The sequence below is a fragment of the Heptranchias perlo genome, chromosome 23 (genome assembly GCF_035084215.1).
Source record: "Heptranchias perlo isolate sHepPer1 chromosome 23, sHepPer1.hap1, whole genome shotgun sequence".
NCBI classification, from domain to species: Eukaryota; Metazoa; Chordata; class Chondrichthyes; order Hexanchiformes; family Hexanchidae; genus Heptranchias; species Heptranchias perlo.
Genome location: NC_090347.1, coordinates 4,465,168 through 4,482,132, shown reverse-complemented (window position 1 = coordinate 4,482,132; position 16,965 = coordinate 4,465,168). Strand labels below are relative to the sequence as shown.

Sequence of the window (16,965 nt, the reverse complement as noted above, 5' to 3'; positions counted from 1 at the left end):
CCAGCTGCACTCGAGAAAAGCTGTTCAACAGAAAAACTGGAAAGCCGAATCATCCTCGATCAGTTTCTTGCATCTCTTAGCAACCAGTTGAAGAGCAGGACTGGCAGAGGTCTGGGTCTAAAATAAAGAGGGAGAACATTACCCCCTTCTCCCTCCTCCCAAAATAATAAAATACCCTTGGATGGCTCAGCGGGTAACTGCACATGTGGTCCTAAAGCACACAGAGTACCAAGTGCCAGGTTCAATTTCCACTCTGCCGGGTTAGCAGTAGGGGTGCAATAATTAGCCCCATCCTCCCAGGCCAGATCCCAGCTCGGATTATCAGTACCCAGTGATCTGTCATTAGTGCTCACGCGTGGACATCAGGGGAAGAGCAGAATCGGGCTCAGATGAGAGTAGCTCCTAAGGCGAATTACCTGCCGTCACTCACTGTCTAGGTCAGAAGTGACCACGCTTTGTGTCTTTGTGGTGCGTAGCATGGAACTGCAGTGGCCACATATCTAAAGATTAACTCCACGTTCCCACTGAGTTGCAGCTATCCCAAGCTGCGCATACCAACAGATCTTGGACTTGTGCACCAATGAGGCAGCAGCGCCAACAGCCCTTTCCAAATCTCAAGAAGGACAAGCCAACGAACAAGAAACATAAGCAAATAGAACTTTGCAGGACTGCTAGGGAATGTGGGCTGCAGTCACAAGTTGTAGTTTGGACGCCCCTGGTCTCGGCCTATGCGACCTTTGGAGAAGGTACTAGTGGGGCACTAGGAAGTGAAACAGAAACCCAGCGAAAGTACATGCCCTCTAAGTGTGTGCACATGTGAAATGAAAATAATCGCTCAATTCACTCAGCAATATCCGGTACACATCATTACAGTCATGCTAATATACTATATAAAACTAGTGTGAAATCCTGTTATATGCAGATGAGGTAGTGTAACCTCATTTAAACGTTATGCATAGAAACATTGCTAATGGCTCCCCCCCCCCCCGGCCAAGAACACAAAATTACAGCAGTGAACGTTAGATCAGAGAATACTGCAACTTTATTACTCGTTATATTTAAAGCTATATTCCCTCATTAAAACCATTTCAGTTGCTTGCAATATTAACTCTCCCCAGTAATTGGACATAGAATAATGGGTTACGTGCCTCCGATCAAATTAAGGGACAGAGAGGGCATCACGCTAAGAGTGAAGTGCCAGGTATCCACTAGTTACAGTACACTCTGACTTTTTGTCAAAGATCTTACTTTCTCATTCTCTGTGGTCGGAGGTTAAACAGAGGCCCAAAGACTCCTGGATCAGCAGATGAGAGAGAAAGTGAGCTGCAAGTGGCCCTAGGGTCACAGCACAAATACTAAAATGTGTACATTGCTTACATTGTGCGTACACATATTTTTATTCACTTTGTTTATGGGTTGGAAACATGGACACGAAATGCCACTTGCAGCGGCAAAGATGTTTGCTCAAGAGAATTATCGACTGGGAAAACATTACAGGTTTATCTCGAATCAGTACCCAGCGAATTATCATGCAAATATTAAATACATATTTTGTTCTGCCCCACCCTTTTCAGAATTCATCTTTAAAGCTTTGAATGAAGACAATTAGTCCTTCTGAGCTGATTTGCTAACAGGTTTTATTTTATTTTTGTTAGGTAAGGTTATCGAGGGATATGGAGCTAAGGCGGGTAAATGGAGTCGAGGTACAGATCAGCCATGATCTGATTGAATGGCAGAGCAGGCTTGAGGGGCTGAATGGCCTCACTCCTATTCCTTTGCACAGACCAAACACATAGATTTGACTAAATATCGAACGACTACTCAGTAATGAAAATGCAATTACCATCAAAAGCAGCAGTTTCCTCCTTCTTTGGTTGGTCAGTTAATTCAGAAAGCCGTGATGGAGCGGTCACATTCTGCATTTCTGCTGCTCTGGTTTTACATTCCAACTCCTGCTGCTTTTTCTTAACAGATTGACGAAGTCGATTTTTGGTAGGAGCCACGAGGGTCTGTTTTTGGACGCCTCGACCCTTCCTCTCAGTGAGCTCCTCGGACTCCGAGGACAACTCCCGAGTGCATTCTTCCCCATCGATGATAATAACCAAGTCCTGTTCACCGTCAAGTACTTTCCTCCTTTTTTGTTTCAGTTCGTGTCTTTCCTTCTTCCTCTTCGTTTTGCTCAAAGACCGTTGTGGACAGCTGCACAGAGTTAACACTTGTCGGGGCTCTGTATCAAGCTCTATTACAGAACTGTCCGATTTATTAGAGGATCCTACGATTTAAAAAAAAACAACAAAGTTTGCAGAGCAGCGTAAAGGGGAGATGGTTCGGGTACAGTCTAGATACATGTATAAAACATTAGTTAGGCCACAGCTTGAGTACTGCGCACAGTTCTGGTCACCACATTACAGGAAGGACGTAATTGCCCTAGAGAGGAGATTTACGAGGATGTTGCCAGGACTGGAGAATTTTAGCTATGATGACAGATTGGATAGGCTAGGGTTGTTTTCCTTGGAACAGAGGAGGCTGAGGGGTGATTTGATTGAGGTGTATAAAATTATGAGGGGCCTAGAGTGGATAGGAAGGACCTATTTCCCTTAGTGGAGGGGTGAATAACCAGGGGGCATAGATTTAAAGTGATTGGTAGAAGGATTAGAGCAGAAATGAGGACAAATTCTTTCACCCAGAGGGCGGTGGGGGTCTGGAATTCACTGCCTGAGAGGGTGGTAGAGGCAGAAACCCTCAACTCATTAAAAAAATACCTGGATGTGCACCTGAAGAGCCGTGACCTGCAGGGCTTTGGACCAAATGTGGGAAAGTGGGATTAGGCTGGGTGGCTCGTTTCTCAGCCGGCGTGGACACGATGGGCCGAATGGCCTCCTTCTGTGCCGTAAATTTGCTATGATTCTATACATTCCCATGAGGGGGAAAGGTAGGGCAACCAAAGCCAGAGCTCCCTGGATGACAAAAGAGATAGAGAACAAGATGAAGCAGAAAAAGGGGCGTGTGACAGATGTCAGGTTGATAATACAAGTGAGAACCAGGCTGAGTATAGAATGTACCGAGAAGTGTAAAAGGAAATAAGAGGGGAAAAGAAAGAGTATGAGAATAGACGGGAAGCTAATTTAAAAAGGAATCCAAAAGTCTTCTATAGGCATATCAACAGTAAACGGGTAGTAAGAGGAGGAATGGGGTCAATTAGGGGCCAAAAAGGAGATCTACGCATAGAGGCAGAGGGAATGGCTGAGGTACTAAATGAGTACTCTGCATCTGTCTTTACCAAGGAAGAAGATGCTGTCAAAGTCACAGTAAAAGAAGAGGTAACTGAGATACTGGATGGGCTAAAAATTGATAAAGAGGTAGTAGAAAGGCTGGCTGTACTTAAAGTAGATAAGTCACCTGGTCCGGATGGGATGCACCCTAGGTTGCTGAGGGAAGTAAGGGTGGAAATTGCAGAGGTGCTGGCCATAATCTTCCAATCCTCCTTAGATACAGGGGTAGTGCCAGAGGACTGGAGAATTGCAAATGTTACACCCTTGTTCAAAAAAGGGTGTAAGGATAAACCCAGCAACTATAGGCCAGTGGGGAAGCTTTCAGAAATGATAATCCAGGATAAAATTAACAGTCACTTGGACAAGTGTGGATTAATAAAGGAAAGGCAGCACAGCTATGTTAAAGGCATATGTTGTTTAACTAATTTGGTTGAGTTTTTTGATGAGGTAACAGAGAGGGTTGATGAGGGCAATGCGGTTGATGTGGTGTATATGGACTTTCAAAAGGCGTTTGATAACGTGCCACATAATAGGCTTGTCAGTAAAATTGAAGCCCATGGAATAAAAGGGGCAGTGGCAGCACGGATACGAAATTGGCTAAGTGACAGGTAACAGAGAATAGTGGTGAACGGTTGTTTTTCAAACTGGAGGGAGGTGTACAGTGGTGTTCCCCAGGGGCCCGTACTGGGACCAATGCTTTTTTTGATATATATTAAATGACTTAGACTTGGGTGTACAGGGCACAATTTCAAAATTTGCAGATGACACAAAACTTGCAAGTGTAATAAACAGTGAGGAAGATAGTAATAGACTTCAAGAGGACACAGACAGGCTGGTGGAATAGGCGGACAAATGGCGGATGAACTTTAATGCTGAGGAGTATAAAGTGATACATTTTGGCAGGAAGAATGAGGAGAGGCAACATAAACTAAATGGTACAATTCTAAAGTGGGTGCAGGAACAGAAAGATCTGGGGGTATATGTGTACAAATCTTTGAAGGTGGCAGGGCAGGTTGAGAAAGCGGTTAGAAAAGCATATGGGATCCTGGGCTTTATTAATAGAGGCATAGAGTACAAAAACAAGGAGGTTATGTTGAACCTTTATAAAACGTTAGTTCGGCCACAGCTGGAGTGTTGTGTCCAATTCTGGGCACCGCACTTTAGGAAGGATGTGAAGGCCTTAAGAGAGGGTGCAGAAAAGATTTACTAGAATGGTTCCAGGGATGAGGGATTTCAGTTAAGTGGATAAACTGGGGTTGTTCTCCTTAGAGCAGAGAGGGTTAAGAGGAGATTTGACAGAAATGTTCAAAATCATGAAGGGTTTAGATAAAGTGAAGAAAGAGAAACTGTTCCCATTGGTGGAAGGGTCGAGAACCAGAGGACACAGATTTTAGGTGATTGGCAAAAGAACCAAAGGCACAGGAGAAAAAAACTTTTTTACGCAGCGAGTGGTTATGATCTGGAATGTACTGCCTGAAAGGGTGGTGGAAGTAGATTCAATCGTGGCTTTCAAAAAGGACTTGGATAAATACTTGAAGGGAAAAAATTTGCAGCGCTACCGGGAAAAAAAGCACGGGAATGGGACTAACTGGACTGCTCTTACAAAGAGCCAGCATGGGCTCGATGGGCCAAATGGCCTCCTTCTGTGCTGTAGCCATTCTATGAAATAACTACAACATGCATCCCACATAAGGCTGCTAACCCAGCACTCCTCAAACACACATAATAACAGGTTGACTGAGATATACTGCTGTGGCCGAGTACAGAGAATGGACAGCAAGCCCTTCTGTGATTCACCCGAGGTTTTCAGAACAAACTCACTAAAATAACTTGCAATACATTAGAAAGATGTCAGGCTGGGAATTTGAGTGAATTGGTGGAAATCTTGTGCATTGTTGCCTTCTCTTGAACCCATTTAAAGGTTCAATTTAACATTGAGCTAGCTTTGGAGAAGAATCTTTGTCGTTCTGATATATTAAGCAGGAGAGCAAAGTTTGTAAATCAGTGTAAATATAGGGATTATTCTTAATACTGTTCATTTAGCTGTTCTACGATAAATAAATGATCTTCTGGCTTGCAGCCTAAGCTTCGGTCACAGGCGAGGAGAATCATGTGACAGATGTGGCGTGATCCAGTAAACCAGAGTACAGCGGCAAGAGATCGCCGTTCGACCCCAAGCCTTGCTGTTGTTTGCCTAGATATTGGATAGGTAAAGGCGCACTACAATCTGTAAGGCACTTGTGGTTCACTTAGGGGAATCATTGATGATGCTGAACCCAAGTAGACTATCTGACGTTAAAATCCCCAAAAATGCAACCCCAAGATACCATGCCATTCTTCCTTGTTAATTGAATTTAAACATAGCTGCGGATGAACACCATCAAAAGATCTGGTATCACTGACCTGCTTTGAGAGTCTCTGCAAGGTGCTCATTTCGTTTCTGAAGTAATGGTTTGAAAATTCTCCGTACTGGAAACTCTGGATTGGACGACCTGATTTCTTCAAGTAAGCACTTCTGTATGTCCTGTGAGAATTCTGTCCTCCAGTTAGATAACTGCAGCGTAAAATTACAGACTTTAAATTCATGTAATCTCTCGTACAATGAAAGGCAAATTAACAAAGGAACCAATTTCCCACAAATTCTATGTACACTTCCTTCCTAATAAATAGCCCCAGAAGCAAAGTCGGACTTCAGCGAAACTTAGGGCTCGATTTCAGGAGGGAGGCGGGTTGGCAGCAGGGGGTCGACTGGGCGCGTGGGTAACGTGCCCAGTGAATTCGGGGTGCTCCGCACCCGATCGCAGCCTAATTGAAGCTACTTACCTTGGCTTCCGGGTTTCGCACTGGAAAGCTGCGCAGCAGGCGGACTGCGCAGCCGCATCATAGGCTGTCAGCTGGAGGAGCCCTATTTAAAGGGGCAGTCCTCCACTGACTGATGCTGCAGAAAGGAGCCAAAATTACAGCATGGAGCAGCCCAGGGGGAAGGCTGCTCCCAGGTTTAATGATGCTTCACTCCAGGTCCTACTGGATGGGGTGAGGAGGAGGAGGAGGACAGAGATCTTCTCCCCGGCGGGCAGGAGGAAATGGCCTGCCTCTGCCACCACGAAGGCCTGGCTCGAGGTGGCAGAGGAGGTCACCAGCACCACCAACATATCACGCACCTGCATACAGTGCAGGAGGCGCTTCAATCACCTAAGTAGGTCAGCTGAAGTGAGTACACTTACTCATTCCCCTACACTCCATCTGCCACATCACCGCCCCCACCCCACATCTCCTTCTGCACTGCCAACACTACTCTATCACATCATTCCTCACACTGACTCAAAGCTCATCCTCATCTTACCTGCACTTACTCACCTTGCCAGTACTCATCCCGCCACTACCACTCAACCCAATCCTCATACAATCTCATGGCTCCGTCTCATACTCACCCTCTCATGCATCTCTTTCACGGTCAGCCTCACCCAACCTGCCGCTACCTGTGCTGCAGCCACAGGGCATGCATCACATATGTGCAGTAGGAAGCGTAAGGCAAACGTGTCGTGAGCATGAAGGGGATGCACAAGGGTGTTTGAGGGTTTGTCATAGTTTTTACTTATATTTGATTTCTGATCAACTCACATTACATATTATATTGTCACCACTACTGCCACGTCTTTGCAAATCTTGTCTGGTTTGTGCAATAATGCCCTTTCCTGAGGATCACCTGAAGACCCACACCTGATGCCACCCATTGTGTCACTGCAGAGTGGGTGTAGGTGTATTTGCAGGGCTCTTTTGTGCAGATGACAGAGATGTCAGCAATGTCCCCGGTGGCACCCTGGAAGGATGCGGAGGAGAAGTTGTTGAGGGCAGTGGTGACTTTGACAGTGACAGGTAAGAAGATGGTGCTCGGGCCAGCCGGGAGCAGCTCGGCATGAAGGAGGCTGCAGATGTCCACGACGACATGTCGAGTCACTCTGAGCCTCAGTGTGTGCACTGCTGCTCAGAGAAGGCCAGGAAGCTGAGCCTCAGTCTGTAGACCCTGTGGCGAGGGTATTGCCTTCTGCGACGCATCTCTCTCTGTGGTTACCCTCCCTCCTGCTGTGCAGGTGGATGTGTCACAGCACTGTGTTGTGGAGCTCCATGTGTCAGAGGTGGATGGCGTGGCCGGTGATGCTGTTCGTCCTCCGAAGAAGTCATGACTGCAGCTATGGCGGCCCCCATCCGGAAGATGTACGTTTGAGGGGGTCTGCAAGGTAGGTAAATGTGTCTGCACACCAGGGTTGAGGTTGCAAGTTTGTGAATTTTATTGTTAGGAGGAGGGTGGTACAGGCCAAACTTTGTCCAAAGTGACAGAGTGACCTCCTGCAATGAGTGAGGGTCTCCCCCTCCCCCACCTGTCAAATGGAACTTTGCAGCTGCCACAAGCTGGTGGCTGCAACATGTCCATTTCAACTGGGAGTGTTTCCCCCAGTACAGGAAACAGTCTCAGTCGAGTTGAAAATCCCACCCCTCCTAAAATATCCTACAAATCAGGTCTGCAAACAACCTTAACTATCTAATTAATTGGTTAAAGTGGGATCCCGCCAGCTTTAATTGCCGGCAGGAGTCCCGCATGGGACTTGGGAACCTGGAAGTGGGCGGGTTTGACCCGCCCCGGGAATCCACGATTTTCGGAGCCCCCCCCCCCCCCGCCACGAACCCGCCTGCTCAGACGTCCGAAAATCGAGCCCTTAGTCGCAGATATGTGGAATTTCCACCCAGTCACAGTGCAAGGTTCTGCCCCTAATACGGTTCAGCTAAGTGTAATGGCGGATATGTGAAATTTTAATTCTATGGTCCCCTTGAATTGTGGAAAAACCCCAGCAGGAATAAATAACCAGGTATTGTTTTTGGTGATGTTGGTTGAGGTATAAATATTGCCCAGGACACCAGGAGAACTCGACTGCTCTTCTTCGGATAGTGCTGTGGGATCTTTTATGTCCATCTGAGAGGGCAGACGGGATCTCGTTTTAATGTCTCATCCAAAAAAACAGCACCTCCAACAGTGCAGCACTCCCTTAGTACGGCACTGGAGTGTCAGTTGAGATTATGTACTCAGGACCTGGAGCATGAAACAGAGGCAGGAGTGCTGCCATTGAGCCACAGCTGACAACTAAAAAAAAGTAACCTGCACCTGGGCCTCTGCTAGTATTGTTCTGAACCAGCGTGGTCTGTTAGCTCATCCTCCAATCTTTCCTCCATCCCTGTGGGAAAGCACTTGCCCCCCCCACAGAGATGTGTGAAACATTACAAACATGAACTCAACTCAACAGTATATAAACATCGATAAAACAAATTAAAATTATAAAGACACCGCAAGACACACTTACCCCAGTCCAAGATGCAATGGTAGTGCTTGTGCATTTCACTTCAGAGAAATCGCCAAGAGAAAGGGAGAGTTTCAGAATTCCTTCTATTCCCCCACTCACCTCCCGGAGCTGATTCAGAATAGCACAGCTAGGCCAAGCCAGGTTCCACAGCAATGAAACTGGACAATAAAAACAAAAAATAGTGTTCATTTACAACAATTAGCTGGAATTAATTTATGAAATGGTGATGTGATCTCATGATTTCCCAAGGCACTGCATTACATGGCGAGACTCTGGGGAGAGGAAGCAAGAGTACTGGAAATAGGTTATACTAGGGGCATGTTATAGTACAAGTAAAACGAACATTGGTTTGATACTTTCGAGTTGTCCAATCCTCCGCTCACCATATCAACCAACTAAGCACGCTGATCTGAGTCAGTGCACGACATGAAAACATCAACCCAAATGTGTCTTTGCCGATTTGCAACTACTGGGCAGTTTTCAGTACGTGCAGAAATTATGCAGAAGATCGGATCTTTGAAAGCATTTATTGCCCATCCCTAATTGCCCTTGAGAAGGTGGTGAGCTGCCTTCTACAACTGAGTGGCTTGCTAGGCCATTTCAGAGGGCAATTAAGAATCAACCACATTGCTGTGGGTCTGGAGTCACATAGGCCAGACCGGGTAAGGACGGCAGGTTTCCTTCCCTAAAGGACACTAGTGAACCAAATGGGTTTTTATGACAATCATTACCGATTCTAGTTTTTTTAAAACATTTTTTAAAAATTAATTGAATTTAAATTCCCCAGCTGAACTGGATTTGAACGCATGACTCTGGATTATTAGTCCAATAACATAACCACTATGCTACCGTACCCTTAGTGCTGCTTTTCCTGCAGTGCTGCTCGTGGTAAGTTGAAGGATGTTGTCATGTTTCTGGATATCTTGACCATTTTTCTACAGCAAGGATTTAGGTAAGAGTTATTTTTAAAATGTGCTACTCAGTTGAAGCTTGCTGTAAAAGGGTTGGCTTCTCAGGACAGCTCCATGCTGGAATGTGAACCAGAAGCGAGGTGAAGCATTCAGCTAGATGGCTTCAAACAAGGGAGGCCCATTAAAAGTACTCTCCAGCATACACCCACACTGCAGAGATTCAAATGCTTCATCCTTTTGAGTTTTGCATGCAGCTAGTTTAAGATGGACCTGCATCCAGACAGGTTTGATTGGCAGGTCTACTGGCCAGCACATGCTCCCGAAAGGGCCAGGAGCAAACCTACAACAACTTCCCACCCGGGGAGCATTTTGAAACAGCAAGGCCACAAGGGCAGTGCGTCTTTTGTTAAAGGAAAAATTGAGTATTTGGTGAGGTGTAGGTTTGAATGTTGGAGGATTAGCTAAAGAAGCTCTTGTTTAAGTTAAGTAAGACAAAATGGGGATAGTGCTGCGACTTCTTCATTCTCAGGCAAATATAAGTTGTACCCTTTGACCTGAGCGATGGATCATAACTATTTCTCTGTATGTTTCACCTTACTATGGACTAAAGCAGCTTTCAATTTGAACAAAACTTCACCTCAACTATTGTTCAATCTCTCTGAAGGCAGGTTGAGTTAAGAGTTACACATGAAAGACATGAATATCTGACCCAGATTGCAAGGGAATGCTATTGTTACATCCTGGGTTATGCTATCATACAACAACTTGCATTTATATAGCACCTTAAACGTAAATGCACTTGCATTTGTATAGCACCTTAAACATAGAAAAATGTCCCAAGGTGCTTCACAGAGGCGCAATCAGACAAAAATGGACATAAAAAGATAATGGGCCGGAAACTGCTTAAAAAGGAACGGTGAACTCAACAGCACTCACCACTTTTAGTGGCTAAATTGAGGAGCAAGTTCTGGCGTTTGCACATGCAGAGACAAACGCAGAAATCCAGAACTTGCTCTCCCTGTCAGCTTCATCTTAAAAAGGGATATTGCTGGCTGCAATCAACAGAATCAATGGACTAGCGCCAACTTGCTCTTCTGCCCAGGTGGAAAGTAACTAATATTGCCACAAAACAAATGTGCTTAAAAATACCAGGTCTAAACTAAGTTTTTTAACAGCATGGTAAGACTGCCTAACAATTAAAAATTAACTTTTAAAAATATGGAGTCTCATTACTCCTTATTTTAAGAGTTTTTGGGCATTAACATTCTTTTAGTAATTAAATATTTTTAAAAAACTTTTCAATGTCTCTTTTATTTAATTTGATTATTTCTTACCCTTTTTCTTTCCTGCTATCTATATCTGTTTTTACAAATTATTTTATTGTTGCAGCTTTCATTTCCTGGTTTTTACATGGCAGCTTGTCTTGACTTCACGGCTTTTCAAGGATGCTGCAATCTGACTGGTCTAGGGGAGAGATCAATCCTCTCGGTTCGCCCATGGGTCCTAGCTTCGCTGGAGCTAACGCTGGACTCTTCTCCGCCTCCTATTAGAGGAAGTGCCGCTGTAAAGGCGGCGGTAAGTTAGTGAGTTGGTATAAATCTATGGAGTTGCGAGCACCGTTGGCCAAAAGCTTGGTCAAATAGGTGAGTTTTAAAGGAGAGGGAATTCCAGAGTGTGGAGCCTAGGCAGCTGAAGGCACTGCCACCAATGGTGGGGCGGAGAGAGGGAGACACGCACAAGAGTCCAAAGTTGGAGGAACAGAGAGTTCTGGGGGGGGGGCGGGTGCTGAAGGAGGTTATAGAGATAGGGACCAGGGAGACCACAGAACAATTTAAACACGTAGATGAGAATTTTAAACTGGTCGATGTTTTTTTCTCCCTGGAGATTACATTCCTGGAGTTTGGGGCGGTGGGGAGTAGGTTGGTTGATGCTATGTGTAGGTTGCAGCACGTGGTGACGAGACAGGCTTTGATCGACAAGCTGCTCTTTTCCCATTTGTACAGAATTTTGCATAAGCTTGAAGAAAGAATTTGCATCTTAAAAAAGGAAGGCAGTTTGCAGTTTATATTTTGAAATTAAGAAACACCATCTTCCAACTCCATTTTGTGAACACGCGGTCAAACAGCACTCCCGCTCCCAAACTTAAAAGTCTCACCTTGACTTTTTTGCTGGACGTGAATGACGGTTTGGAAAGAAGCACGCGCAGCGGAATAGACCTCCATCGCTGCTGCAGTCTTTGCTATGTGTTTCTTCAAAGTATCCGGTAATCCACTCATGAGAAATTGACGCTTAGCTCTGAATTGCTCGTCGTCCTGAGAGTTTTCTGAGCCATTACAACTTTGAAAAATAAATGAAAAGTTGTGTCATACTTCTTTAGCGCAGTTCCAATATAAAGAGCACTTCGACAAGCCAGCACAGATTTCTTTCTGTATTAGTCTATCTAAAGATTACAACACACATGTCGTGGTGATACACAATGGGGTAGCTGCTGAGCAGAGGCAGGGAACCTTCAGGTGCCTTCACCGTACTAGATTAACAATGTCTCAGGTAGCAAGATGATACAATGGCTGTTGCCATTTATGTAGGAATAATAATACTGAAGATCAGAAGAGAACAGCCATGCTTGGCCGTAGATTCAAAATCATTCTTTTGCTCAGAAAAACATTAAATTTTCCAACAATACAAATCAAACAATTTTAATAAAGAATCAGAAGAGACTTTTTATGCACGATTTCAATTGAAATTAATGGATAATTTGAATTTAGCAACTTTAAAGAGATGCAGACTGTTCATGGATCGCCATAGTGTACAATAATAGAATGCAAGGACTAAGCTAGAGAACACTTTCCATATTAAAGGAATTTAGCCTGGAGAAATACAAAGTCCATCTGTATTGAATATATGTTTTGTAGTTTTAAATTTTTCCAAAGTGCACATTGGCAGAATCAGGAATTTCCCCATAATTCCAACCCAATCCAGTTCAACAAATATTCACCATCGATAATTATCAAAAATGAAAACGGCTGCTGGCAAATCGGTTTAAGCTTTAGGAGCTTGTACTCTCCAACAAGGCATGCACCCTCTCCTCCATACTGCCCCCTCCAATTTCATCCCCCATCACTGGTTTTCTTTCTAAGCCATGTACTGCCAGGAACCTAGAGGCCACTGCGGTGCAGTAGAGGCAGGCCACCAAGAGTCGGTGCAGCAGTCACATCGAGGTGTAACCTTCTTCACCACAGGGGAAAAACTGGGCTCCCACTCGGTACCAGCTGAGGTTGGGGGGAAACTTGACAAGAGTAAGTGACTGAACCAACACCATGTTTTTTTAAAAATTCGTTCATGGGATGTGGGCGTCGCTGGTGAGGCCGGCATTTATTACCCATCCCTAATTGCCCTCGAGAAGGTGGTGGTGAGCCGCCTTCTTGAACCGCTGCAGTCCGTGTGGTGAAGGTTCTCCCACAGTGTTGTTAGGAAGGGAGTTCCAGGATTTTGACCCAGCGACGATGAAAGATGTCCCCTTGTCACCTTCAAATCTTGGAATAAACTCAAACATTGAGATTTTGAGATACTTTCTTTTATAAATAGTCCCCTCTCAAACATATTTCTTTTTTTGGCCAAGAGAGCAAGCAGACTGCACACTCTTAGTGCTGCTGACACCGGACGATAGCAGCTCGAGGTGACTAACAAAATTCTTCTCTACCCAACTAAGATTGCACACTTAATGCAAATTCCAAGGCAGGTCTGTGTATTAAAATGTGCTGAAGAAAAAGAAAGTCCCATATATTAATCAACTGAGATAGAGTGTCGGATGGAATATTCCTTTAAAGAAGGCCTCGGAAGGGGTGGAGAGGAGATTTACCAGAATGGTACCAAGGTGAAAGACTTCAGTTATGCGGAGAGACTGGAGAAGCTGGGGTTTTCCTCCTTAGAGCAGGGAAGGTTAAGGGAAGATTTAATAAAGGTGTTTAAAATTATGAGGAGTTTTGATACAGTAAATGAGAAACTGTTTCCATTGGCAGGAGGGTCGGTAACCAGAGGACACAGATTTAAAATAATTGACAAAAGAACCGGGACCGGGGTGGGGGGGGGGGTGCGGAAGATGAGAAATTGTTTTACACAGCGAGTTGTAATGATCTGGAATGAGCAGCCTGAAAGGGCGGTGGAAGCAGATTCAACAGTAACTTTTAAAAGTGAATTGGATAAATACTTGAAAAGGAAAAATTTGCAGGACTGTGGGGAAAGAGCAGGGGAGAAGGACTAATTTTCTTTCAAAGAGCCGACACAGGCACGATGGGCTGAATGGCCTCCTTCTGTGCTGTATGATTCTATGAAAAGGACACATGCATAGCTAATAATCTACTCACCTGCTCTCATCGAGAATGGTGATGGGTTCCGATGGTAGAGCTTTGACTGCCTTTTTACCAGAAAATATGGAAGCAACCTTGAGGTCAGCTAGATCAAGACAAAAATTAAAATGAAAACCAGTTCCCTGAATATTGAAAGCAATCGCAAGCATTTGGAATATGATGGTTGCAGGGTGTCATGCATGTACAGTACAGGTGGGAGGGAAAGCAGACAACAGCTATGTTGCCACATTTGATTTAAAGGACTTCCACCAGCACGAAACAGAGCAGGAGGCGCTTGAGGCAGGAAGATAGAGAGATAAATTGCAAACAAGACAAATGCAACAGCAGGATGGATGGGAGATTAGAGTGGTAAGAGATAATCTTGCACAGATCTCCAAACAACAGTGATTTGAAGACTATAATTCAATTTTAGGGGTCATTGTTGCATTTTAAAAAAAAAAATGACTTTTAAGGCTCGTGATAAACAAACTATTGTAAGCCACATGGCCCCTCGAGCCTGCTCCGCCGTTCAGTAATATCATGGCTGACCTTTGGCCTCAACTCCACTTTCCTGCCCAATCCCCATATCCATTAATTGCCTTAAGAGACAACAAATATCTCGATCTCAGCCTTGAACATATTCAACGACTGGGCATCCACAGCCCTCTGGGGTAGAGAATTCCAAAGATTTACAACCGTCTGATTGAAGAAATTTCTCCTCATCTCAGTCCTAAATGGCCGACCCCTCATCCTGAGACTATGCCCCCAGTTCTAGACTCTCCAGCCACAGGAAACAGCCTCTCAGCATCTACCCTGTCAAGCCATCTCAAAATCTTATATGATTCAATGAGATCACCTCTCATTCTTCTAAACTCCAGAGAGTATAGACCCATTCTACTCAATCTCTCCTCATAGGACAACCCTCTCAACCCAGGAATCAATCTAGTGAACCTTTGTTGCACTGCCTCGAAGGCAAGTATATCCTTCCTTAGGTAAGGAGACTAAAATTGTACACAGTACTCCAGGTGTGGTCTCAACATAGCCCTATACAGCTGCAACAAGACCTCCCTACTCTTGTACCCCAACCCCCTTGCAATAAAGGCCAACGTACCAATTGCCTTCCTAATTGCTTGCTGTACCTGCATGTTAACTTCCTGTTTCTTGTACGAGGACACCCAAATCGCTCTGAACACCAGAGTTTAATAGTTTCTCACCATTTAAAAAATATTCTGTTTTTCTATCTTCCTACCGAAGTGAATAACCTCACATTCCCCACATTATATTCCATCTGCCACCTTCTCGCTCACTCACTTTAAAAAAAAATCATTCATGGGATGTGGGCGTCGTTGGCGAGGCCGGCATTTATTGCCCATCCCTAATTGCCCTCGAGAAGATGGTGGTGAGCCGCCTTCTTGAACCGCTGCAGTCCGTGTGGTGAAGGTTCTCCCACAGTGCTGTTAGGAAGGGAGTTCCAGGATTTTGACCCAGCGAGGACGAAGGAACGGCAATATATTTCCAAGTCGGGATTGTGTGTGACTTGGAGGGGAACGTGCAGATGAAGTTGTCCCCATGTGCCTGCTGCTCTTGTCCTTCTAGGTGGTCGAGGTTGCAGGTTTGGGAGGTGCTGTCGAAGAAGCCTTGGCGAGTTGCTGCAGTGTCTAAACCTGTCTTAACCTGTCTATATCTCTTTGCAGACTCTGTGTCCTCCTCACAGCTTACTTTCCCACCTAGCTTTGTATAATCAGCAAACTTGGATACATTACACTCGGTCCCTTCATCCAGGTCATTAATATAGATTGTAAATAGTTGAGGCCCAAGCACTGATCCTTGCGGCACCCCACTAGTTACAGCCTGCCAACCTGAGAATGACCCGTTTATTGCCACTCTGTTGTCTGTCCTTTAACCAATCCTCTATCCTTGTTAATATATTACCCCCAACCCCATGAGCCCTTATCTTGTGAAACAACCTTACGTGTGGCACCTTGTTAGATGCCTTTTGAAAATCCAAATATACGACATCCACCGGTTCCCCTTTATCTACCCTGCTAGTTACACCCTCAAAAATCTCAGATTTGTCAAACACGATTTCCCTTTCATAAAACCATGTTGACTCTGCCTAATCATATTATGATTTTCTAAGTGACCTGTTACCACTTCCTTAATAACGGATTCCAGCATTTTCCTGACGACTGATGTCAGGCTAACTGGCCTGTAGTTCCCTGTTTTCTCTCTTCTTCCTTTCTGGAATAGCAGCTACCTTCCAATCCACTGGGACCGTTCTAGAATCTAGGGAATTTCGGAAAATCACAACCAATGCATTCACTATCTCTGCAGCCACCTCTTTTAGAACCCAAGGATATAGGCCATCAGGTCCAGGGGATTTGTCGACTTTTAGTCCCATTAATTTCTCCAGTTCTATTTCTTTACTAATATTAATTATTTTAAGTTCCTCACTCTCATTAGACCTTTGGCCCCCTACTATTTCTGGATTTTTTTTGTGTCTTCTACTGTGAAGACAGATACAAAATATTTGTTTAACTTCTCTGCCATTTCCTTATTCCCCATTATAATTTCTCCTGTCTCAGCCTCTAAGGGACCCACGTTTACTTTTGCTACTCTCTTCCTTTTTACATACTTGTAGAAGCTCTTACAATCTGTTTTTATATTTCTTGCTAGTTTACTCTCATTCTATTTTCTCCCTTTTTATCAAATTTTTGGTCATCCTTTGCTGGTTTCTAAAACTCCCAATCCTTAGGCTTTCTACTCTCCTTGGCAACATTATAAGCCTCTTTTAATCTAATTTAATTAAGGGTTAAGGATTAATCTAATCCTTAACTTCTATAGTTAGCCACAAATGGATCACTTTTCCCGTGGAGTTTTTATTTCTCAATGGAATGTATACTCATTGAGAATTATGAAATATTTGTTTAAATATTTGCCAATGCTTATCTACAGCCATAACTTTTAATCTTAGATTTAAATCTGTAGATTTATGTTAACAAAGGGCATCGAAGGCCATACCAGGTTTACAGGTAAAGAACCCGAAATGGATTTCAAAAAAGGCCATGCAATGCCCAGTCTA

General features: G+C 44.4%; 1 protein-coding gene across 2 annotated transcripts in view; it reads right to left on the bottom strand.

Annotated features, from left to right (window-relative positions):
* Positions 1-16,965, bottom strand: part of atad5a (ATPase family AAA domain containing 5a) — a 57,129-nt gene that overhangs the window by 29,079 nt on the left and 11,085 nt on the right. For both annotated transcript variants that reach the window (XM_068003851.1, XM_068003852.1), the window contains exons 7-11: positions 13,902-13,989; positions 11,693-11,874; positions 8,627-8,784; positions 5,676-5,826; positions 1,844-2,272 (exon numbers count right to left, since the gene is read on the bottom strand). In XM_068003851.1, the coding sequence (XP_067859952.1) occupies positions 1,844-2,272; positions 5,676-5,826; positions 8,627-8,784; positions 11,693-11,874; positions 13,902-13,989 (1,008 nt within the window). The remainder of the gene's footprint in view (positions 1-1,843; positions 2,273-5,675; positions 5,827-8,626; positions 8,785-11,692; positions 11,875-13,901; positions 13,990-16,965) is intronic.